The following is a 26,008-nucleotide window of genomic DNA, read 5'->3' as shown; positions in this document are numbered from 1 at the left end:
AAACACAGTTTTTTAATAATGACCTCCCCATGAATTATCTCTTAAACAATCTCACCCATTCCATGGCAAAACAAACCAAGAAGTTGTTTGGGGAGCCTCACTGAGGCATCCCAGATCACCTTTGAGAGAAGAAATGGTTCTGCATATCCTGGTCCTTGCTCTGCCCCCACCAGCACCACTTCCAACTCCAGACCCTTCATGCATTTATAAAAATGAGGTATCATGACAATAGTTTTGATGTGAATTTCTTTTTTTTTAAGTGCTGAGATGAGGGGAAGGAGAGCAAAGAGCATCTACTGTATATGGGTTCATTACCATTAGCTTCACTGATAATTTATCCTGTTTCCTAATGAAAGCAAAAAACCCCCACCATGTCTCTATTAAAAAGCCATCAGATTTGGTATCCTGGTGACACTTTAAAGAGCACATTATGTGGAAAACAAAATAAACATTTACCCTGGCAAATGGAAGTGAATTTGGGTTTTGACATACTTGGCAGGAAGGTAGAATTATATTCATGTCAAGTATGCAGAAAAACTAATATAATATTTAAATATTTGCTTAAGTAATACAGAATTTAAACCAATGTTACATTAGAATTAACATTTTTGTGAAATATTTTAAAGTTTTTTAGTATTGGACATGCCATGAAAATAATACTTTCAGCTGAAATTTCAGCCTTCTGCAGTCTTTGTTACATACTCCCTTCACTTGTAAGGTGGGAAAGAGTCCTCATCTTCCACTGACAAGTTTTTATTTGTATTTCCAAGACAAAGGCAGTTCTTGTGCTGATGGTTTAAACTGATAATGAATATATGCAGCTTTCCAAAGAAACAGCCCTGGAGAATCTGAACCTTACAAATATTGATATAATGAGCTAATGTTAACACCAACTCAGCTAAACCCTACAGCAGACTTCTACTGTTCCACAGACGTGTGTGATTATTTTAAACATCCTTTACTTTGCAACAAGACTTGATTCAGTGAGGACAGATCTTCATATCCCTCAGAAAGTACTGGATGCCAATGATCTCTGAAACTCTCAACTACACTCCATAACACAGCACTAATTAATAAATAGAGCTGGCTATGGGATGCTAGTTTTAGTTCCAAAAGTAAGGGTTTGCAAGTGCTGTCTAAATATACAACTACTGGACTTTTCTTTTACTAAATCTGAATTCATATTAGCTTGTGCCCATACTCACAAAAATAACTTTTACCAGTGCATCACAACTATAACTAAGAAATGTCAGGTATTTTATAATTCTGATTTATTAAGAATATTCTGATTTACTAAGAGTATTTAAAAATATTTATTTATGATACTACAATTTATTTTATTCCTTTCATTTATTCTACCTATGATTCTGTAAGAAAGAGTTTTGAAAAAGCTTTGCCTAATTTTACCTCTATTGGCAACACATGCATAATTAGAAAATACCTTGAAACATTTTAAAATTGCCATAATATTATAAAATTCAAAGCAAAACCACCGGTCTTCAGTGTAATTGCATACTGTAGAATTACATAAATTTAAATCACTTTAAAACAATTCATTTAAATGAAATCCGATTTGTAAATTTAATTATGAACTATTAAACTGATTGCCAGGATTTTTAGTTTTTCTAAGTCAGCTCAGCCCCTCTAAGCCCCATCATAGGAGAGAAGTCACTGCTTTATTTCTAATCATTAATTAAAAGTGTCATAAAGAGTATTCAGACTGTCAGGGAAAAAAAAGCAAATCTGGGGAATTTTAGTTTTCATCTTCCTAATTTGCAGTGTCTAACACACAATTTTTTTATGCTGTAGTAATAATGGCTCTTGAATAGAATATTTATTCAATCAGTCTCATACAGAAATAATCAGGACACAATTCCCTGCACACATTCTTAAAATTGCTTACAGTGAAAAGAATCCCTTCCAAAGGAGTTAGCACCTTTCATTCAGCATGTAAAATATTTAGTCAGTTCCAGAAGGGGAAAAGAGATACCATATAGAAAGAATTCTTCTTTTTTATTTTTTGGTTCTACTTTCATGCCACAGTTTGTTTCTTAAAGATAGAAAGCTTTGAATTCAAGAACTTTGCAAGAGTTCCTCCTGAAAAAAAGCCTCAGCTTTAATTCCTGTTCAAAATCAGCTATATAAATATTAAATATATGCTATAGTTAAAACTGATATTCCTATCGCTGGTCACTGAAAACTTTTTAAATTTAATGTGAAAATGAAAATTATTTAGTTTTTGAAATGTCAAAACCTGTTCACATTTCTAGGGATTTCTCACATCTATTTAGATTTTTCCTGGAGGTTTGGGCTAACTGAAATGGAGGATTAGGGAGTTTTAGGGAGGTGGAGAGGTTCCAATGTGAATCAAAGATCTATGAAAAAAAAATAAAAATTAAGCAGTAAATAGCCCTACTCAGAGGAATGGAAAAAAATGTTTTCAGTTTAAAATATTACAATTAAAGATTTAACACCATTAGGATGCAATGAACAGTATCTTTAATACCAAGATTCTGAGGCACAGCTTGTAAGGTTGAAGTGTATTTAGAATTAAAGGTGTAGCAACACAAACAGCCACGGTCTGGCATCAATTACTTGACTGTGCTGTTAAAAGTTGCTATAGATTCTCATGCCATCACACATCCTGAGGAAAAATTATTCTTCATTAGTGGTATCTTGAATTTCTCACTGTTTCTGAATTTTTCTGACATTTTTTGAGTCAAATTTAGCATTTCTCAAAGATGCCAACATCTCTGAAGCATTTTTGTCTCTTTTTTAAGAATACAGCTCAAGGTACCAAGGCTGGCAAGGTACACAAGCCATCTCACCAACGCATTCCTCTAAATTCTGGAAGCAGAAAACACATCTCCAGCCTTGAGGTATGTCAAGAGTTAACTCCCCTTTTAAGAAGCGTGTGATTAGAAGCTGGAAATCTGCCTGACTTTAGTACATCTGAGGATGCCATTACAATTTTCAGATATAAAATAATTGGCTGATGATACGAGCTGACAGCTAATACATCTGCAATAAACACAAAAAAAAGTTATTTCGAAGCGGATGTAGGGAACGTGTTCCGTTTCCAGACTGTTTGATATGGTCTGTGTAAGGAGTGAGGACTCAATACCAGATGCTGGATGTTCTACAAGCTTTTCCTGCAGATGTCTGCAGCCTGAGAAAATCAACAGTGCTTTGAATAACACCCCCAGTAAAAGCATCTTCTTGTCAGAGTTGCCTGTATGATATAGGATATGGATCCCACACAAGTGGATGAACTGATTTTAAATAATACCATCTGACAGTGGGAGAAAAAACTCTCAGTAGGTCTGACAAAGTCCTGGAAATAGCTGTTAGCCTTGGGAAATAAAATCCAGCCCCCTGACAGAGACTACCCGTCCTTCTTTTGTTTGATCAAATGGAAACCCAAACTTAATGATTGCTTCCGAAGCGCTGGAGGCGAAGTTTCAACAGCACTTAAACACTGCTACCAAAGAGTCCCTGTCCCTGCCCCTCACATGAGCCACTCAAAAGCAGAGGGTGGAAAATATGTTAAGGAATTATCTGAGAATAAAATACATGTATCAGTGTATTTTGTTTTGTATTACCACTTTGCATTGCTTTCTTGCCACTGCTGTGGTAGAAATGTCTTATAGTACACCAGGAGTGCAGCATACTATAAAGACACCAAAGAGGATTCTGTGTTCTTCCTTATGCCAAAGAAATTCCAAAACCCTGCCACCACCTGCAGAATAAAGTTAAAAGAGCTACCTCTGTACACATAAACCCACACTTTCAACTGTGATCCCCTACTTCACCAAGATCTTACTGAATTCACATGAAATATGATCTAAAATTTCCTCTGTATCCAAAATCAGTAGTTTTGCTAGTGACAATATATTATGGTTTTGTCCTCTGACTAGGTATCCTCAATTTTTACAAAGATGGGAGAGCAGAAAGAAAGAATATAAAAGACAAAATTTAAAGTTTGAGGGGTTAAAGATCCAAATGGAATTATGCTGCTTTGGATCAAGTGAATAAAATATGGCAGCATATTACCATGCTGTTCTGTAAGAATGTTGTGGGTCCTTTTTCTGGTGGATTGCAAGTGGATGCATCTCCCATTTTGCAACATGCACAGCTTAATCGTATTTAACCACTTCAACAGACATTTAGGAAGCTTAAATCTTGCTGCTCCTAGTTCCTTTGCTGTAGCAGATGTGTGAAGCTCTCCCCAAGTGCAATTTTGCACAGCAGCCAGATCATATTCTTACGGAAGAACACAGCAAGCAACATTATAGATAAAATAAACCACAGCGACCAAGACAAAATGAAAGACAGAAAACTCTGTTCCTTATGTACATAAAACATCTATTCCAGGAAATACCAGCAGCTACAGATTACAGAAAGTGCAGAAGCTGGAAAGTCCAATTATATGCTACCTAGATTTTAAAACAGTTCTTAGAAATCTGAGCTGGTTTGTCATCTATTTGCTTTAAAAAGCTCTTCCAATTCCACTGCACCAGCCATTTTAATATCTGAAATGGGAAACTTCAGTGCAGGATCACAGGATGGTAGAATAATTTAATCCAGAAAAGTTTTGGGACTTCCAGCGATCTCTAGTTTGACTCTGCTCATAAAAGGTCCAATTAGATCACATGGTTCAGCACCTTGACCAGCCAAGTTTGAGGTACCTCCAAAGATGGAGACTTCCTCATGTTCTCTGGCCAACCAGTTCCAATCTTTGATCAGAACTGTTTTTCTCCCATTAGATATCAGTTCAAGTTCTGTCCTTTACCATGCACATTCAAGCAGGGTCTGGCTCCATCTCCTCCTGTCATTGGAAACAGCAATGACATTTCCCTTTTGGGAAACATTAATGAAATTTCCATTTTGCCTCCTCTTTTTCAGGCTGAGAAGCTTTTGCCTCTCAGCCTTTCATCATATATACCCCCTATATTTCTTGGTGACCCTCTGCTTCAGTATTTCAAAGTCCTTCTTGTACTTGGGAGTACAAAACAGGCCACAGATTCCAGATGTGGTCTCACAAGTGCCAGATCATGGGGAATCATTGTTTCCCTTGACCTGCTGGTAACCTCTGCTGACACAGCCCAGCACGTGGCTGCCCCACACGCTGTACCCTTGCATGGGGTTACAGCATCCACATTTACTATTGCTGACCTTCGTGTCAGCCTATTTCTCCAGCCTGTCAACAAGGTCCTTGTGAATGCCAGGCCTGCTTTCCACACATTTGTCTGCTCTGGGTCGTGACTCAGTATTTATTAGTCATGCAATGAATTACTGCTTTTATTTAGTTTATAAGATCCAGCAGCTAATCACGTCTGAGTTTAATGCATAAAGAGAATTATAGAATCATAGAATAGTTTGGATTGAAAGGGACCTTAAAGATCCCTAGTTACAACCCCCTGCCATGGGTAGGGACATCTTCCACTATCTCAGGTTGCTCAGAGCCCCATCCAGCCTGGCCCTGGACACTTCCAGGGATGGGGATGACTTCTCTGGACAACCTGTGTCAGTGTCTCACCACCCTCACAGTAAAGAATTTTCTTCATCATATCTAATATTAATCTCCCCTCTGTCATTTTATTTGTCAAGAAAATGCAGTACAAGGGGAGGCAACTACTATGGTTGTGAAATGTCCTGTGCTCACTTTAGTTCCTTCCTGTTCATTTATAAAGAAAACTGATTAAAGTAAAATCACATTAACCTGCATACCTTGTATTCTTCATTGAACCTGTGTTCTTATTCTTACTCTCAGTACTAAAATTACATGCCCTATGAAAAAATCTGCCACAGGCTCCTATCTTAGGGATCGTTTCTCCGTTTACAAGTACAGCTTGTATTTACAAGTCCTATCAGAATAAGCTTTAAAAAAAATGCTGGTATTTCTCATTCCCTAGGAAACAATGTGTTTACTTTTGGATTACCTTAATAACCTTCACTTTAGCAACAGATCCTTTGACTTCATGATATCTGAACTTGAGTGTGAATGTAGGTGGGAAGGTTTGGCCCCTTGTGGCTTTGCAAATGTGAACAAAAAAATGATAACATTTGATCCTAGTTACTGGGTAATAGGTAATAAAATCTTATGAAATGTGGATTTTGGTCTGGAATTTACTGAAAGGAAGATGACAATATGGAGATTGAGACTATCGAGTGAATCAAGTGATTCTCAATTTTGTGCTTAAATGCCTGCAGTTCATGAAATCCTCTCTGACTTCAATGAAATAGTAACATTCACAAAATCCTATGTGAATGAAATCAAATAGTATGGACAACATAACCCATGAACCACCAAACTGACCTCTTTATTTCTGAGTAGAAAAACTGCACTAGTCTTGGCTATTCCTGAGGTCAGATGGAAAAACAAAAAAAAAACAAAATGCCAAACCAAAAATAAAAGCAGAAAAAGAAGAATTAAATATACAAAAGGAGAGACAAAACAAATCTCTGTTTTGCCAAGGTTCCAAGAGCAGCAAGGTATGATCAGTATAACTACAAGACAAGCTTATGATAATTATTTTCTTCAACAGTCATACAGCACCCAGTGATCTGTGGCTCAAGCACTTTAACCAAATGCAACATCTTTGTATTCAATAACCCTCTTTAGATTACTCCCTCCCTTTAAGTGGTGCAATTCAACAGATCTGAGCTCATTTTGGCTATATTTATCTGGAGTGAAGCCTGAAAACTACTTCCAATGCTCTTCTATGTTGTCTGTGTGCTGCAGACTGGCTGGAGAGGATCTGATGACACACAGTTTGCTCAGTCTGCTGTTAGAGGGCAAATTCCAGTTAGAAAAAAAAGGATTCTCAGTCATTTTGTAGGAGGTATTTGCATGGTAAACCCATGAGCCTGATTCAAAGCAGGTTTTAGTTCCTGGCTGGAGTTTAATACTGGGAAAGGCAGTGCTAATCCCTCAGTGGATATACAGGGTAAGGAAAGGGAAAAGGGTTTCTCTGCTCTACCTGTGATGTCTCGAAATAGCATATAAATGAACCTTCAGATAAATGAGCCTGGCACAGCCTTAGGCCAAGGGTCTTGCATCAGCCTCCTATGGACGAAGCAGAAAAAAATTCCTTTCCTTAATATTGGCTTGTGAGTGTTCTCCCCTCTCTGTCAAACCCAGGACCTTGCTTGTAACAGCTCAGACCCTTCTTTTCTGCAGCTATTTAAACAGAAGAACACCCTCAACACCCCTCTATTTAATGCCATAGAGAGCCTACCTCTATTGCCTTCATTTGTTAGAAGGTATTTTCTTTCACAGAAAGATTCTTGTGATTTAAAACTTGAGATGGAAGGAAATAGAAATTCAGGGGTGTCCTGGAGCTTGGTCACACAGTGGCTGACAACCCAAGGTGACAGGGTCTCTGTGCTGAGATTTCAGTATCACTCTTCAAAACAGTGTCAGAAAATCTCCTCCTTGCAACAAGTAGGAATCTTACAGAGTAATACTGGATTTGAAATTTTTACATAATTTAACTGGTGTCACAATTCCATGGGTTTTTGAGTTTTCTGAATCCTGTGCAAAAAAATTCTCGAAAATGGCTTAATGCAAGTGACAAATTCCTTCTCAAAAACTTGAGAGGACAGAACTTATCTCACTGCAGACCTGGTTAACATCTTACTGTAAGAAATAAACAGTTGTTGTTTTCTCTTAATTTAGAAAGGATCTCAATATTAGGCTTAGCAGAGCTTAAAAAATAGCAATCTGCCACATAAAGATTCAAAGATCTGAAAAAATAACTTCCACCCAAAGTATTTGAGATACAGCCTGTCTTGTAGACAAGATTTGCATTACTTCACCTCTAAACAACTTCAAAAATATGAATAGCTATTAGTACAAATTTGATTATGTTAAATTACGACAAGAGTTTCAGTAACCTCCTAGCAATGGGACCTTTGTCAGACTTCAGCATCAGTTCTTGCTCCCAATTCTCCAAAGTTTACATAGAAAATAACTCTGTTGTGAGCACCAATACAGGGTGATTAGTAAAGCTAAGCAACATGTTAAATACATGTTAAAATACACTTGGAAGGAGAATGTTTTGCTAGTCTTGTATTTGGCTCCTTTTCAAATACTCCATGGAAATACTGTTTATAAGCATGTGTGTCTACATCTAATCACAGATATAAATAATATATATATAAAGTTTCCTTCCAAAATTTGTGATACAGTCATTTGGGTGTCAAAACTACAACAGCCCCGAATCTTCTTCCTCAGAGAAAGCAAACAGTGGCAAAAAATACTCAAAGAACTAAAATACAGAAAAGCAAATAACACCTTGCCCTCCCAGCAAAGCTGTCTAGATTTGCAGTATGAGCAACATTCACTAAAATGCTCAAAAACCCCACAACTGAACATCCAAACAAACAGGCCAATCTTTGTAACCACAGCAAGTAAACCCCAATGTGAGAAAAAGCCAATAACGTTAGATTTAGTAGCGTAAAAAGTCTATTGATATTGGCTGTAACAAGAAATCTTTTCCACTCAGGGGCTTTTTCTCATTCCAAAGAGAATGACACAACATTTACAGCCATATAGATAATAATGAAAAACTGTTTCTGTTTATTTTCTGTTTACTTTTAACCAATTCAATCACTGCCCAAGAGAAACAGCACTTTCCCACTATCCCAAACATTCCCAAGCAATGTGTAATCAGAGAAACCATTAATACCATCAGGCTTATTTTTATACCAAATAATGCTTACAGATACTTTGATGCCAAACCAGCAAATTTAGAGTTCAGTTGCTACCAGTTGTGCTTTGCACTCATCTGGAAACACTGGGTGGACTGATGCAGTGGAATTAAATCCTTCTATATTTGCATTCCTAACTTCCATTTTGCAGCATTGAAAAAAACCCCATTGCCTAGAGAATAAAGGTGTTTTTGTTGCTTGATGTTTCATCGAAGTTCTTTTTAGTCTTGGCATATGTGTAAATCAAAAGCAGTAGACAGTATATAGGGAGCCGTGATCCTAAAGTCTATTTTATATCATCATTACAGGTTTTTGCTTATATCAAGGTCCCACAGCACACACAGATCTTGAGTCTCCAAAGAGAATAATCCTGGAGGCACTGGAAGTACTGGAAGTACTTTTCTTAACATCTGATGAAGTACACTTAAATGTAACTTAAATGTTTCTAGGAATAAAAACTAGACAAAAAAAATTTCTGCCTCTGATCTAGAAATGAACTTCCCCCTGGATTGTTTCCCTCTCATTTCTGAGTACAGAAGCCAGACTAAATTTCTGGGATGTTTAAACTTTTAGGCAGGTACCACTAAGTGAAATTCAACCCAACTTGTGGAAGTGATGAACAGAACCCTCAAAATAGCTTAAGGGGATGGGAAAATGAGATCCTTGCTTTCCTCACGGTATGAGGACTGTCTTGTCCTTGGGCAGGAACTTTCCCACTATTCTTTGAGTACATTATTTAGCCACTATAAATCCTTTTCTACTCTTACTTGGCCAGGACTTACAGGTGAGGATGCTGGTTTGCATTTAGGGTTGCAATTATTTAGTCCATAAAAAAAAAAGTAAGATTTAAGAGATTTAATGTTATGACTTGTCCTTCTGTCCTGCCATTGGCATCCTTTTGCCCATATTTGACAAGATTTGGTAAAGAACAGCATAAAAACCCTGCAGGGATTACACTATCAAATCTTACCCAAGGATGCATTCTTTCCTAAGGTGTAGCTGTTAAAATCAAAGAAAGTCTAAGGTCAATAAACTGTGATTCTAAAAAGCAATAATTTATTTTATTTGGGCACAATATTGTGAGATAACAGAAGTCAACACTCAACTAGATCCAAAGATTCTGTCCCGAAATATAGATTCTGACAACATGAATCTGATTTCAGCAAGGAAATCAAAAATACTTATTTGAAAAGAAAAATAGGTATATTATCAAAATTGGAGAGCAAGAGACATGCACTGAAGATCGATGCTTAGTAGAAGAAAATTTCTTAGTTTGCCATCCAGCATGCAGTTTCTATTAAGTGTGTGTTGTCTGTACTTTACAAATGGGATTTAAATCAGATTCTCCCTAAAGAGTAATGACCCCCCCTCCCTAGCACTTACACTGGCATAATTTGGCTGGTGAAATGAGCACAGTGGTACTAAAAGGTTTCAAGGTTCTTCCTAAATCACTTCCTGCTTATTTTCTCGCTACATCTTTTCCAAATTTGTACAATGAATTTGAGAACTTCAACATCATCTTTCAGATCCATCCTGAAAAGAAGAGCTCACAGTCTTTTACTTCTGATTTATGCCCTCCAATTTTCAGTCCCTCTATTAAAAGACCCCAAGTCCATGCCTTGTGTCCAAGGGCAATCACCACAGAGCAACCTCTGTCCATGCTAATGTTCTCCTAAGAGAGTAGTCACATCAAAGTGGTGGGGAGAGCTCCTGGCCTCTGCTGCCTCGCAGGAGTTTACAGTCATAGGTTTTGGGTTGGAAGGGACCTTTAAAGGCCACGTAGTCCTTGTGCCCTGCAGTGAACAGGGATATTTTCCAGCAGATGAGATTGCTCTGAACCCCTTCCAACCTCACACTGAATGTTTCTGGGCATCCTGTGCCAGTGCCTCACACCCTCATTGTAAAAAGCTTCTTACTTAAGTCTAAACTAAATCAACCCTCCTTTAGTTTAAAGCCATTCCCCCTTGTCCCGGCATTCCCAAGTCCCTCTCCAGCTCCCCTGAAGCCCCTTCAGGCTCTGGAAGGGGCTCTAAGGTCTCCCTGAAGCCTTCTCCAGCCTGGACACCCCCAGTTCTTCCAGCCTGGTTCCATAGGAAAGGTGCTCCAGCCCTCTGAGCATCTTTACAGTCTCCTCTGGACCAGCTCCAACAGGTCTTTGTTTTCCTGTGTTGAGGACCCCAGAGCTGGTCATTGTTTGGGACAACATGACCTGGCTCAGGTCAAAATGTGATCACTCAAAAGCTGATGATGATACTACAGCAGGAAGGAATCATCTTGGTCACTGTCTAGTTTAATAATTTATTCTATGTCCAACATATTTCTAAGACTGAAACAGTGAACTCCCACAGCACAAGATGCAGTTTGGTGTGTTCAGGGGTCTTATGCAAATACAAATTAAGTCTGTCTCAAAAAAGACAAAACTAAACAGGAGTAATTAAAAAAAAACTAAAATATTATATAAAAGTAAAATACTATATTTTCTACCTACACTTTAATGTGATCTATCATCTTTTGCACATGACCCATTGCATTGCTGTGAGCTTTAGAGATTTCCCACTAAGACAAGAATACTGGTGAGCACACTAAAAAAAATGACACCCACAATGAGCCTCCTAGAATAAAAAATAGGTATCTTTAGTTTTTAAATATCAATTCAGCAATTTAATTGATTTTAAAATATCAATTTAGTAATTCACAGGACAGCAGACCTTAAATCATAGAATCATAGAATCATAGCATAGTTTGTGTTGGAAGGAACCTTAAAGGTCATCTAGCTCTAATCTCCCTGTAAAAGAATCAGAAAGTAGGGATTTAACTTAGTTTTTTACCATTTTTCTGGCTTCAATCCTCCTTTAAGGCAGTCTATTCTTGTAGGGAAGTTATTTTCCCTCCACTGTTTATTCAAACTTTCTATGTACTATGAAAGCATTATGGTAGCTACTGCAACTGAATTATTGCCATATAACATGTGAGTGTTGGAAATGTATCCCTAAACTAGCAGTCAGAGTGACAGATGAATGGTGTTTCCCCATATCCTATGGGAACAGAAGTGAAACAGAGCACTCACAGCATGATGCTCTATGAATTCTTTTGTGTGTCAGTGCAGACTTCTGATGGAAAGACTTTTTCTTGAGGGGGAGAGAATATTAAAGCTATAAAACAAATGATAAAAAATGGGTATTTACATAATGAGAGAGATGTCAGCTTTGCAGTGATGTTGAGTGAAGTTTTTAAATAGCTACACTTGATTTAATGACATGACATGGAGAACGTGATAGTGGTTCTAACAGAAAAAAACAAACCAGCAGAACTGAAGTTACCATTCATAAAATCACAGCCAAACCTGCAGTTGTTTTAACTATGGTCAGGAATCTGAGAGGTGCAGAGGAGCAACATAAGGACACAAGCATCTAAAACTCCAAGTCTACTCAAACTGCAAAATAAGGAAAAATTCAAAGATTTTAAATGAACAGGGGCCCTTTTGCCCCACCAATTCAGCCACATCCCACAGGAATACCACCTCTCCTCTCTAAATGATTTTTAAGAGACAGAGGAAAGCCAAATTGCCATCCTCTTGCAAGGTGTCAGTTACTGTGGATTCTGTCATAGAACAGGCAAAGGAAGGGAAGTCAAACTGCTGAGCACCACCAGCTCTCACTCTTCCACAGCCCAACCTGTGCAATACAAAAGGAGGGAGGGCCGATTACCATCAATGTGCTATTCTCAAAAGACTGGTGCACATAATGAAGACCAGCTCTATGATCCATCTCTCCTTCCCATGCACAGTTCAGTTACATCCAGGAATGAGAATCACTTTTTCCATCTATAAATGTTCTTACTCTGAAGAGCAGCATGTCCCTGGTGCTTTACTGCTGCCCCAGAAGAGCAGGACAGTAACTGTTATGAAGTGAGACAGAGGTGCTATTCCAGTTTTTATTTTGTTTTGATTTTGCCAATACAGTTGGCTGGTTTGCCTCTACTTAATGCTATTATTGCAGTTTTTTATAAAATGTAATTACAATTTATTGATATAATAATCATGTGTTATAGCAAAGTAGTGTCAAATGTGTTCTTAATTTCTGCCCTGTAGAAAGAGTATTTTAAGAGTATTCCACCTTGGACCAATGTCCCTTTGCACATTGCTGGCATTACTGCTCCAGAGACATTCCCTTTGCTTAAGACCAGTGGATACATCAGTAAATTCTTTAGACAATCCTAGATGAGTGTCCTTTGATTTTAATATGACACAGTGCTGGTGTATTTGACTGTATTTCAGCCAAAGAAGTGTAGAATTGTTCTCCTTTGGTAATGTCCCAAAGTGGCTGAGAGCTTTCCTTACTCCTCTGTGGGGCAGATATGGAATGGACCTCAAAGCACTGCAGGCAGCAACATGAAGGCTTAGCTCTAATTTTATGAAATGCTTTAGAAGGAATGAGTATAAACAGTATTTGCATTTTGTATCATAACTGAAACCATACTGCTAAACAATCATATCCTGTTTAGCCCAGAATGACATCAGAAATATATGTTTATCATCTGCTCTGGACAGCTTAGCATGATTTTGGCCCAAGGCAAAGTGGAACTGAAATAATTTACGGTTGTCCAAACCAAGATAACCACACATTTCTGAGGTAATTGATACCTAAAAGGAACAGTGCCCTTAGATTGCAGTCCATGATTCAAGTACACTAATTCCTTAAAAAACCCTGTTAATTTGTCTATTGAATTTCCTCCAGAATTTAGTGTGGATTAAACAATCTACTGAAGATAGAAAATGTGATACAGGAGATTAGTCCATCCATTAACAACTCTTCCTTTAGGAATGGATCACACTTCCTACTATCTTTGCTTCCTTTCCACTCACCTCAAAGTGACAACAAAATCCCAAACAAAACAAAGCCAAAAAATATGTTAAATATTTTGAGTAGCATGTTTCAAACAGTCTTTCATGTTTTGTCATTAGTTTTAGAGACTAATAAGAAAGCAAATAGATAGGACTGGATTCATACCTATATATAATTCATGAATGTGTTCTAAAATAAGGTCTTGATTTTATTTTTTTTTTTAAACACAGAAACAGATCAAGAGTTCACAAAATGTAATGAAGTCAAGAAATAGAGAGAAGAATTACTTTTTACATATAATACACACACACACTACAGTTCATGGACTACAGTCTAGTGATAAAACACAAAACATATAGTCAGATGAAAGGCAAATATTTGATTAAAGACACACATTCCTTGACAGACAAACATAGATTCAGATTTGCCATTGTCTACAACAGAGAACTTCATACTTTTATCAACTTGAGTAGTTTTTTAAACCTGAAAAATACTGGAAGAACAAGAGAATGCAAAGTCAAGCGCACAACCCATTCATTCAGAAGAATGCTGTAATCAATTTCTGTATGTACATGCTCAAAGGATTTGCCTGCCTTTATGCAAAACACAACATTTTGCACAAATAAATAAGTAGGAGGTTAAAGAAGATAAATCAACAGTTTCCAAAATACAAACAGTTGGATATAACTGTTCAATGACACAAATTCTCAGCTGGGGGGAAATGGGACTTTTTCCTAAACAAATTCTTAGAGAGAAGTGGTTCTTCATTAGGTTTTGATTTTTTTCCCATTGCAGGCCAGAAAGGAGCAGAAAGCAGATTGGGAATGCTGGAGTTATGAAAAGAGGCTCCGTTAAGAAGAAAGAAAGTAGAATTACAACTAGCACAGAATAAAAATTACATTATTTCTTAGAATTTTCCATGAAATCGTGAAAGTGAAATGAAGTCCTGATAGCCAAATATTTAATACAAAAAATTACCAAACCCATGAGACACCTCAGCATTAAAAGGAAACTCACACCAAAGCCCTCAGCTTCCAGCACTGACAGGTTATAGAAATCACCCTACAAATATCAAATTTCCAACAGTCCCGTCCACTATGTTAATGTCTGAAAATGGATGGAAATTGGCTCAAATACTTCTCTGGAATTGTGAATGTGCTCCCAGCACAATTTTGCCCTTGATATCCAGTTGCCTACAGAAAACATGAGGAAGAATTGAACAACTGAGCATGAAGGAGGGTGAAGAACTCTTCTCTGCATTCACTGTGAACCAGATTACCAAAAAACCAGGGTAGTCCACCCACAGAAAAGCAGTCAAAAACACAGACTTCCATGCTAACAGAAATACACTGCTTCTCCCACCTAGCTTTATGGGAGTCATGTAGCACTGGATTTTTTAATGTAGATAAAATTTTTCATAACTACATAGTACAGAATATAGGACACAAAAGGATGGAGAGAAGAGTTTATACTCAAGCATGCTTGCACAGAATATTTCAATTTCACCTGTAAGCTATGTTATATGAAGACTCCTTAAATGCTATTGAAACAATTTGCTAAGATAAATAATGAGAAAGGAAAATAGTGTTGTGAAAAATGTGCATGGAATGTTTACAAATAGAATTTGCTTTCTACAGGAAGGAAATACAAACACACAGCAGACAGAAAAATGCATAACCACCCTTCTGTAATCTTCCTTCTTGGTATGTGTGCTTAGATATCAAGAAACATTTGAAGGAATAGGAAAAATATGGAAATAGGATTTCTTTAGACCATCTGGGCAAAAGAAAAAACATGTAACAATGATTCAATGTGCAGCATGAAAAAGGCATCAGACCAGAGTGATGTATTAAATGTTTCACAGTTTCTCTGCTGGGTATCAATAAGAGGAAAGAATTACCTCCATCCGCTCCTGCTTGACATCATCAATCTCATCATCTTCAAACATGGCCAAGAGCTCTCCAGTCTGGTCAATGGAGTTGAGAAAGTCCTGGGCCAGCTTCTGCCGCTTGTTGGTGTTATTGCTGTTGAATTTGTCTTCAGAAAGAAAAGCAAAGAACAAAAAACTGAACTATTTGGCTTCTCCAAAGATCACCTGATGTCCCTCAGAGTGACAACATTTAGAACCAGCACTGAGCAGCCCCTCACACAAGCTGTGCCACCTGAACAAGCTGATGTTACTGCTCTGCTCCAGTAACAGCAAAACATCATCTTTAGTATTTTTTAGCATAACCAAGTAATTTTTCATAATCTAAAGAAAACGAATTTGCTGTTCATATATCATTACTTCTCACCAAAGAATGCACAGTGGACACAGCTGTAGAGGAAACAACCTCTCTTTGGTGGAAAGAACTTGAGTCACAGAGCAGAATACATTGAGGAAATGTTCTTCCCTGAACACATGCAGAACATCCTCATTGCCTACAGCCTCCAGCAAACCCTAACACGACCACTAAGATGCAATTCCAGAGGTGATGGACTATTGCTCTGCAGTGAAACCTGGAGAATGCTAACAAAATTACCTCTGTTGTTCTAAACAGCAGAGCACCTATACAGGTATTAAATTCACAGAAGAAAATTAATGGCTCTAATTATCAAAGCCTACTACAAAAGGCATTCTTTAATTCCAGGGTAAACTGCATTTAGAATCTTTTCATGAACATCTAAAAGGCTTAAGGGAATTGTTTATTTGCTTTAAGGAGTGGCACAAGGTAAAGTATTAAAACCCCAAAGCTGCCAGATAAGAAGCTGTACTGCCAGATTGCTTGCACACATGAAACATGAAAATAAAATGCCACAGGCAAATTAAATCTTAAATGAGCTGACAAAAACTTCTCCACAGCTTGATGAAGTCAAAGCAAGAAGTACAATGTTTGCCTATCATCAATGTGGATGCTCAGAGGAACCAAACACAAGGAATTCATTGTACGGGAAAAAAAATAATAAAAGGCTCTGAGAAAGGAAGTAAATTTAATACAAAAAGTTGTGTATGGACATTGCTAGATGTTGTAACAGTATGGTAAGGGTTAGATTTGCCATTATAAGTTTTAACTTAACTTTTTACAATGGAAATGTTAGTTCTAACATTAATATAAATCAACAAAACTTTAAACCAGGAAACTATATGGCAAAAATTAATATATTTTTAATTCAAAGCACTTTTCCTTTAAATACATTGGTTATAAAAACTGTGGCTTCCTCATGGAATGCAGAAACAAAAGTGTTTCCCATTATTTAAACTAGAGATTTAAAGTATAAAATGTTAAACCACACTGAAAAAAAACCACCCACATCATCTATTAGTGTTCAGTAACTTCAGTTTATAAGGGTTTTTTTTAAAGCATGTCAAAAATATCAATATCAAAACCTTTTGATAATAATTTAACAAATGTCCATTCAATTGCAGGTGGTACATTTAAAATACAGATGCTGAAATCAATAAGCCCTTTAATCAGCACCAGCTTCTTACTTCAACAGAGCTCTAACATTGAAGTCTTACTCTTCATCTGGATGGTAGACGCAAATACTTCTATATTTCAAATGGAACAGCAGAGATTTTCAGCAAAATTCCTCTAAAGAGACTATTTTTGTTTTTTTAACTATCAAGCGAGACATTAATACTTTGCATTGAGCTGTTCAGCACTTTTATAAGACATCAAGCCTCTCCCAAATTAAGTAATTTATTTTTTTCTACCTTCAAGGAGGTCATCTTCTTCTATTCCTTTGACAATTTTAGATTTGTAGTCTCGAAAAAACATGTATTTAAGTAGTCTTCGAAGCTTCTTCTATAAGAAAAAACATTTACATTAATGATTATTACATAGCTATTTTTTATTTAATAAACTTTGTAACACACAAGCATACAAATGTGTAGCACATTATTCAGTAAATATAACCTTTAAAATATTTGTCATTTTAAATTATGCATAAAATCCATACATAGAAAGTATCTCAGGACAGTAGTAAATCCATATTAAATATTATTTATTTTGAGCTCCTTGGTACTTTGTTGTGAGACAGAAACGAGTTTGACTTTCAGAAGGGACAAATTCATATATCGGTCTTCTTTATGGAACTCTAAAATGTTTGATTACTTTGGAAACTCTAGGCTAGAAATGCATATTTCCATGAACTTTGTCTCCATAACAACTGTTGTTTTCAGAACAGCCTTACAGCTTTTATCAGATAAAGAAATTGCAATTTATATTAATGTTTTAGTGGGGTTTAGTTTTGAAATAGTTTTGGTCATTAGGTTTCACCTGTCAAACGAGGAAAGGAAAACTAAGGAGAGAAAAGGGTGAGAGAGAGAGGAAAACTAAGGAAGAAAAAGACACAAAGGAAGAATAACCAATGTAATTTAAAAAAATTGACAATTTAAAAATAATTATTAAATTTGAGGAGAGAATTTTTTTTTTCCTTTACCTGCTCTACTACTATCCAGAGAGAGCAAGGCCATACCTAAATTTGGAGATTTTAGTGGGATAAAACACAGGAAAAAACTGAAATATAAAATAAAGAGGATTTATAGACAGTCTAAATAACAAAACTATAATGGTAACAATTGTCAAATGTCACACTGACACCCTTCATAATCAGGGGGAAATCAGAATGATTTATTTTTAATTAAAGGGATATAAAGTATAGGGATCAATATTTATATCTTATTAAGAAATTGTTTTGAGGTCTAAGGTACATTATCTACCATAAAGCTTTGTGGGGGGAAAAAAAATCAATTGATAATTGAAGCTACAGGAAAAAAACAATTATTATTTCAGATATTACAGAATGATTATAACAGGCTTGATCACATACAATTGCAGAGCAGCTATACTTTTAAAAGAAAGGTATTCATAATGTAGGATTCCTTTACATAGGTTAAAAAACACAAAAAGCAGCTGACTACATAAAATAAGAAATTTCTAATTACTGTACCTTATCTTTGCGCATTAAGAACAGGAGATCTTCAGCAGAGATGACTCGAGCTCCTCTCATCTGAGAAACTTCAGCTGCTTGCTGCAACTAAAATAAATGAATAAATTAGGATGGCCTTTTCAGTGTTAAAAACTTTATTCACTGGGGTTTGTTTTAAATAAATTCAGATAATATTTTGCATGGTTGTCCATAGCAAAATACAAGCCGTGCACTAAAACAAGCTGGGACTCTCAAAGGTGTCACTCACTCGAGTCTTGTTTGCCAAGAAGTGAATAACAATTTTATGAAAAGCCTGGAACACCTTTGACAAATCTCAAGAAAAAGCTTTTTTTGTTTATATTTAAAATGATTGCTTTTAAAAAGTCCTGCTGCCATTTTTTTTCCTTCTCTTAGCACAGAAAATGAACATATAATTCTCTCAGGAAATGTAAAAATGCCAAATTCTTGCCATAGCACTTTATCTGCAACTGTGGAAAGGAGGCTGATCGTTCTCCCAATTTTTTAGAATAACAAAAATTAATTTTAAACAGCTTACCTAAGTATTTTTTGAAAGAAACTCTACCCCTACTTGACTTAGCATTAGTACAAACCAGACTCACATGAAGAACTTTTTTAGGAATGCTCTTATTTCATATGGGAGAAAGAAAATGAATTGATAGGCAATACCGACTCTATTAATGAAGGAATTGAAAAACCTTATTGAACAGAACAGGCCATTCAGCTGTGAAGGTAATAAAGATGGGACTGAGTAAGGACTGACACAAAAATTGATAAGGGGTGGCCAAAGGAGTGTGAAGCAATGGACTGTCCTCACATCCATTGTGACAGAGCCTACAAAGGCCCCAAACACCTCAAATTGTGCTGTAAAGAGCAAAAAAATCTCTTTGTAAAGGACTAAGTACATCAGCCTTCAGTAGGTGGAGGAAAGTGGGGTTTTTACACAAAACTAGAACAGGGTTAGAAACCTGGTAACCTGGCTTATCTGCACAGCTGATGCTTATCAAAGTACTGGGCTAAGGAGGTTCAACCCAAAGTGCAAAAGGAGTCAATGGGATTTGTTTGCTCCTTTCAGCTCACGAGCCTTGGGCTCTGACTTGTGAGGTGAAAAGAGCAAATCCCATCACCATCATGGAATCACAGAATGGGCTAGAAAGAATTTTTAAAGGTCATCTAATCCAAACCCCTGTAATAAGCAGGGACCTTCAACTAGACCAGGCTGCTCAGAGCCCTATCCAGTCTGACCTTGATTTTTTCCAGGGATGGGGAATCCACCACCTCTGTGGACAAGCAGTTCCAGTATAAAACATAATGCTGTATTGACTGAGATAGAAGGGATGCTTCACAGTTCATCTTCTGAATTAAAAAACATAATCCAAAAAGCCAGATTTAATTGCAAGTTGTTTTGCCCTTAGCCTTGTTAACCCTCTGATGGAAAACTGACCGTGAACAGAGTGTAAAAGTCATCAAAAGAAGAGATACCTTCAAGAATTCTTGATATTAAAATTCACACACACCTGTAACATGATCAATACACAGCAATTTAATTTATGCTCAAATAGCTCTATATTCTTCTTTAGAAATGCATGAATGCACCTGAAAATAATTTAAAGAAATCCTATCCTTCATACTTACACTAGCAATGGTTTCACTCAGTATCACTGGCTGAATAAGTATATTATTAATCTGAGCTCCCATGCTGCTATGACTTGAAATAGGCCTATTCAGAAGTTAAAAAGATCAACAAAAACAGTAGCTGTTTCTAATATCCAAAGAAGAGGAAAAGGTGGGGGGGGGGGGGGGGGGGGGGGGGGGATTTTTCATTTTGGCAAGTGTTCAGTCGGCAAAAGATTCAGTCCATAAATCATAATACTGGACTGCATTAATTTTTTTCCATGCTAATCACATACACACAAAACATTAACTGTATCTGGTACACACAACACAAAAAATGCTGCATGAAGAGGTTCAGATTTTCCTCTTGGAACCATCTCCTGGCCCTTGCAGTCACCGAGACCAGAGAGATTTCAGGAATTCAGAAGTCACAGTAACATAATCTTGCTTGAAAAATGTAAGAATGTGAAAAACGATAGCTCTATTTTTTTGGCATAAGTAAAACTGTTTCTTATTCTGATTAGTTTGAGGGCACGCAAGATACTTATGTTTCTAACATAAAATATAAAGAGTTGGATAAAAAAAAAATTACCAAGAACGAGCCAATATTCCTCTCTGGTGTAAATCTATTGCAGCTAATGGATTTATGCCAAGGCTGACTTTGGCCCCACTGAGCTTAAAAGTGTTAGAAAACCTGACCTTAGCATGGTGATAACACAACACAGCTTTCCCAAATATCATGTAAAACAATGGCAGAAAAATCCAAAAGGAAAGCATGCCCTAGTTCCCAAACATGCACAAGGATGATCTCTTGGCCCCTTCCAATCTAAACCAGTCCATGACTCTCTAAGACATAAAGTTCAGGTATGTTAATTTCCATATGCAGCTGAAATACCTTATTTTTTTCCAAATTATAAACATGTGACAATGACATGTATTGCAAAAGTTGTGTGTGAGCTGTTTGCAGGAGCCTTGTGATGAAGGAAGGGAGAGTAAGGAGCAAATGCCAAATTAATGTCCCATTTGCATCTAAGTAAATCCTGAATAACACTGTTTATTTTAATGGAGTTATTCTGGGCTAAACACAAGATCAAAATCTGGAATAATATTCTCAGTTTCTATCAAAACAATGAAAACTTTATTCTCGTTCTCTTATTGCCTCGACTTCTGCATCTATTTTATTTTAAGGAATGGACACACAGCATTTAATTTCTTTGGCTTTAAGAAAGCAAAGTACGAAAATAATTACTTCCTGTACAGTTATAAAATATGGATTATTTATTCAAACAGACCATAATGAGTTATGCATTGGTACACGTATTTACCTGGGAAACCAGGGTATGCTCAGGTAAATATGTATCCAAGCAATTAAATAAAAATTACACCCCACACAGCCGAGGCTGGGGGAAGATGTATTTATAGTTTAACACACACATAATTGACTCATTCAAACCACAACGTGAGTGCTTTGCTATAATTAGGATTATAACAAACTGTCTTATTTGACTGTCCCAGAGTTGCCATTAATATGCAATAAGCCCCGATTCCTGAATATCTGGAGCTGAAGGCCCTGTTGGGTCATTACGTGATGAAGGGGGATTTCAGGAAGCCGTGCCAAAGAACCAATCCATCTCTGAGCACCCGAGCATTTGTCATTCCAGAAAAGCCATTCCCAGCTCTCTGGAATCAGGAGATTCCAGAGGATCCCCCTGCTCCCCGGCTGCAGTGGGAGTGCAGAGGGGTTTCACTCGGGGAGCAGCACTGCCCACGACTCCAGATGAGGGGTGGGATAGAAATGCTGCAGGAACTGTTCCTACATGAGGTTACCACATGGCAACAGAGCAGTTATGGCAAGAATTTCCCACCATCTCCCTTCTCCAAGCCTCAGTGCCAGTCAGAACTTGGGGCTGCAGCAGTTCCAACATACTTACTTCTCTTTTCTTAATTTTTTTCATTTTGAAATTATTAAGACCACGTTACAAAATATTTTGTTTGGGATGATATTGAAGAACAGCAAACAATCCAAATTACTCAGCTTTTTAAAGAAAAACAGACTAAATTCTCTAATACCAGCAAACATTGTCTGAGACCTCAGAGTCTGAATATATTTTTTATTACAGCAGAATTATGAACCCCTAAAAGTGAAGTTTAAATAACGGAAGTGTTGAAATGATTTTAACTATAGGAGCGCAAATAGCTCTGTTAATAATTAGGAGTTTATGAAAAATAAGTGTATTTTACAATTTTTCCCATTACAAAGAAGGCAGTATATACAGTAACTATATTTTAAAACCTAAGAAGAAATAGCTGGGGAATAATATTTTAAAATGTAATCATGGGTTTAATGACTTTATGAAGTTAACTTTCTTGGCAGGATGAACTGAAGTATGTTAACAGTCACCTTACGGCTATTTTCTTTTTGCAACTTCTGCAAATTATAGATTTGTTGAAAGGAGTATTCATTCTCCTGTGACAGAAGCACAGTTACTTCAATAGGACTGTCTGCTTTTTTCCTTTCTTCCAGAATTATTTTTTCTTCCACTACCTCCAAAGTCAACAATCACCAATACTTCTTCTACAAAACCGTCTTGATGGACAAACAGACAAAAAGCTGGAAAACAAACATACCGTGTTGTGACATAATCCTTCCAGTTAAACTGCAGGACAGAGTTGGAATGGTGATGTTTGCATGCCTTGGAACTGCTGGGAGCCAAGAATAATGCTGCAGGAGCTACAGTTTTGTTTTCATTATACAAGAAAATTCACCTGGGTGAATTTCTTTTCAGAGACAGGAAGGTTGTTGTGTTATTAAACATACATTAAAATGTCCTGTTTTCTCACCTTTTCTAGGTAAAAACCACACTACTATAAAATTACCAAATAATATTCTGAATTAAGATACAGTCCTGTAAATACCTTCCAAACAGAATATCCTGATACTTTTATGAAGGCAACTAAATAGAAAGAGTAAATACAAATTTTCACTCAATCTTTCCATGTAATATCTCACACGCTACTAATGGTGACATCTGAGCTTCTTATTCTAACACAGAGAGGGAAAACAATGAATTTGTTTCCAAAAGCCAGCACAGGGATGTGCTTTATGCACTTAGCACATCCTGAGGAGATAATTACATTATGGAGCCCATTAGAGGACTCTCACTGGTAATGATTCAGGATCACTGCACAAGGGTCCACCAGCATGACTGAATCATCACAGGCTGTCTAAAACAAAAAATGACCATGTGCAGATTAAAAGACAGTAAATTTTCTTTTTAATAGGTACTTTATTTCAAATGTAAGTATTTTTTTACTGAAGACCATTTAATATAACACCAGTTGATTATAAGTGACCTCTAGAAGATGAAACTCTGTGTCACATTTTGAGGCTTTAGAGAATCATGAAAACATAGAATCGTTTATGCTGGAAAATACCTTTAGGGTCATGGAGTCCAACCATTCTCCCAGCACTGCAAGGCCACCACTAAGCCATGTCCCCAAGTGCCACATCCACACATCTGCTAAATCCCTCCAGGGATGGCAACTTCACCACTTCCCTGTATAGTCTGTTCCAATGTTTGACCACCTTTTTACTGAAGAAATTCTTCCTAATATATAACCCAAACCTTCTTTGGTACAACTTGAGGCCATATCCTCTTGTCCTATCACTTGTTACCTTGGAGAAGAGACCAATCCCTCTCCTTTCAGGGAGCTGTACAGAACTAATAAGAGCTTTATTTTATGTTGGACATACAGTGAACCTCAGTCCATACATGAGAGTAAGAAAACACAAGTTCATACCCCACAGCCCCTGACATCTACAGAGATCTCGGTTTCAAGGACAAAATTCGCTATTTTTGTCCCTTTATGGAAACTGTACTCTCAAGTCCCTGAAGCAAGATCCTGCTTCACCTCACTTCCACTTCAGGCAGCCCAGAGAGCTGGATCTGGATAAAGAGACGGAGTCTGCAGCTAGTTCCTCATAGCTGGAGAAGAATTACCCCAAAAGCATCTTTGGCAATAAGGATGATACCCAGGGACTCCTTTCTTCCAAAAGCATAAACAATACATCTACAGGTTCAATTCTCAATGGTTTCAATGTCAGGGGCAACAAGCAGCTGCTATAAAATTAAGAAGACAGGTTGTTCCAGTCACAGGAAAGAACAGTCCTTCCTTCAGCTGCCTTCAGACTGATTTTGAGTGAAAGCCAGTCCCAAGAGCTCCAAAAAACAGCCCCACACCTCAGCCTACAGGGTTTTTATCACACCACTGCTATCCAAGAGCCTCCCAGATCACTGATGAATATATTTTCTGAATATTCCCATCTGTTACATTGAACATTTAATATCAATTTAGCATCTCTCTTCATTTGACTCACATAGAGAAGGTCAGAGGGTTTTACTTGGTTTGTTCTTCATGGTTTTTAGCAACATATTCAGTACAATCAAAGAAGAAAAAATACAACAAAAGAAGCTACACACTCAAGGGAGCAAAAACAGCAAAGGAAAAACATGGACAACTTGTTTGAGTGGATGTTCTTCATGTTACAAACAAGATCTTTCTAAAAATACCAAAGAAAAAGAAGAAAACAATAAGAAATATGTAAGAGCCCTTAGAAAACTACATGGAATCAGCCTGTGTAATGGAGTGGGCCAACAGGAAAATGCACCATATTCCTGGGCTCTGTCACCTATTGGAGACAGAATGGTTCCTTTAAAATTATATTTGATTACTAAGGAAAAAAAAATCCATGTAAATAGTGAAATTAATACCTCTATCTAGCAAAAGATGAGCTTGAATCAAAGTATTTTTTTTTAATCTCTTCTTTATAAATAATTTAAGCTTAACTTCTTAAATTAGAGGCTTTTTTCCATTTTCTGTCACACAGGGAAAAGATTTTAACGCATTTCTGAACAATAACTATATTCCAACTTTAGCTTCAAGCATGACTTTTTTCTATTTTTCCTTCTTTCAATTCAAATTACAAAATCAACATTTTGGACCAACATTTTATAGCTGTAATTCTTCTACTCTCCAGGAAACAAAAGAAACCCTATTGCACACCTGACATTTATAGCAGGTAACACTGACCCAACTAAGTGAATTTATACCAACAACATTAAAACCATAAAGTCTCTAGGTACAGAAAAGTATTCAGACTCACTGAACTCAGTTTTAATGTGGTCAAATTATTCACTGGCTACATAGATGTTAATTCAGGATTTAGTGTGTCACTGGGGATGGCCACAGCTGATGTTCTCTCCCACTGCTGGTGGTAACAGCAGGCAAGAAAACAAACTTGAAAACTTCTACTGCATCTATTATTACTACAAGGGAGGAAAAAAAAAAGCTTGAAAAATATCATTCAAGTGGAAATGATGGAGTAGTGTTCTTTAGAATGAGCAAGAGACTGTGAAAAAAGCTTTGTGAAGTGTGAACTTTATAGATATGAAAGATTCATTAGCCAACCTCAAACTGAAAAATTCTCACAGCCAAAAGGCCTTCAACCTCTGCAAACAGATTTCCCCTTCTGAAGATGAGTTCAGATGTCTTCTGCTATTGACTGTCCCTGTTCTAGGTTTGTCAGGATATTCTAAATGCTGAGGTGAATGGTGCCATTTCATTGTAAATCACTGGCATTAATTTTTCCAGCATCTAAATTATATAAACAATGACATTTTGGAGGAAATTATTGTAGAATCATTGAATAGCTGGAGCTGGAAAGGACCTTTCAAGGTCATCTAGTCCAAGTTAAAATAAAACTAAAAAGATTTGGTCTGAAATTTTCCAAAGGGGCTGCTTCTTTTTCACAGCAGTATCACTGTAGATATTCCAAGTGGAGAATTTCAACAATAAGTACTATTTCCATCTAAGTTACATCTTTGAATGCCTTTATGCTACTGAAT

The 26,008-nt window shown here is 36.9% G+C and overlaps 1 protein-coding gene across 2 annotated transcripts in view; it reads right to left on the bottom strand.

The window, feature by feature from the left end:
• Positions 1-26,008, bottom strand: part of SUPT3H (SPT3 homolog, SAGA and STAGA complex component) — a 253,517-nt gene that overhangs the window by 66,324 nt on the left and 161,185 nt on the right. For both annotated transcript variants that reach the window (XM_021527234.2, XM_021527237.2), the window contains exons 4-6: positions 18,492-18,578; positions 17,254-17,344; positions 15,460-15,596 (exon numbers count right to left, since the gene is read on the bottom strand). In XM_021527234.2, the coding sequence (XP_021382909.1) occupies positions 15,460-15,596; positions 17,254-17,344; positions 18,492-18,578 (315 nt within the window). The remainder of the gene's footprint in view (positions 1-15,459; positions 15,597-17,253; positions 17,345-18,491; positions 18,579-26,008) is intronic.

Source organism: Lonchura striata, chromosome 3, assembly GCF_046129695.1.
Source record: "Lonchura striata isolate bLonStr1 chromosome 3, bLonStr1.mat, whole genome shotgun sequence".
NCBI lineage: Eukaryota > Metazoa > Chordata > Aves > Passeriformes > Estrildidae > Lonchura > Lonchura striata.
Note: the sequence above shows the minus strand (reverse complement) of the source record. Positions and strands in the feature narration are given on the sequence as shown.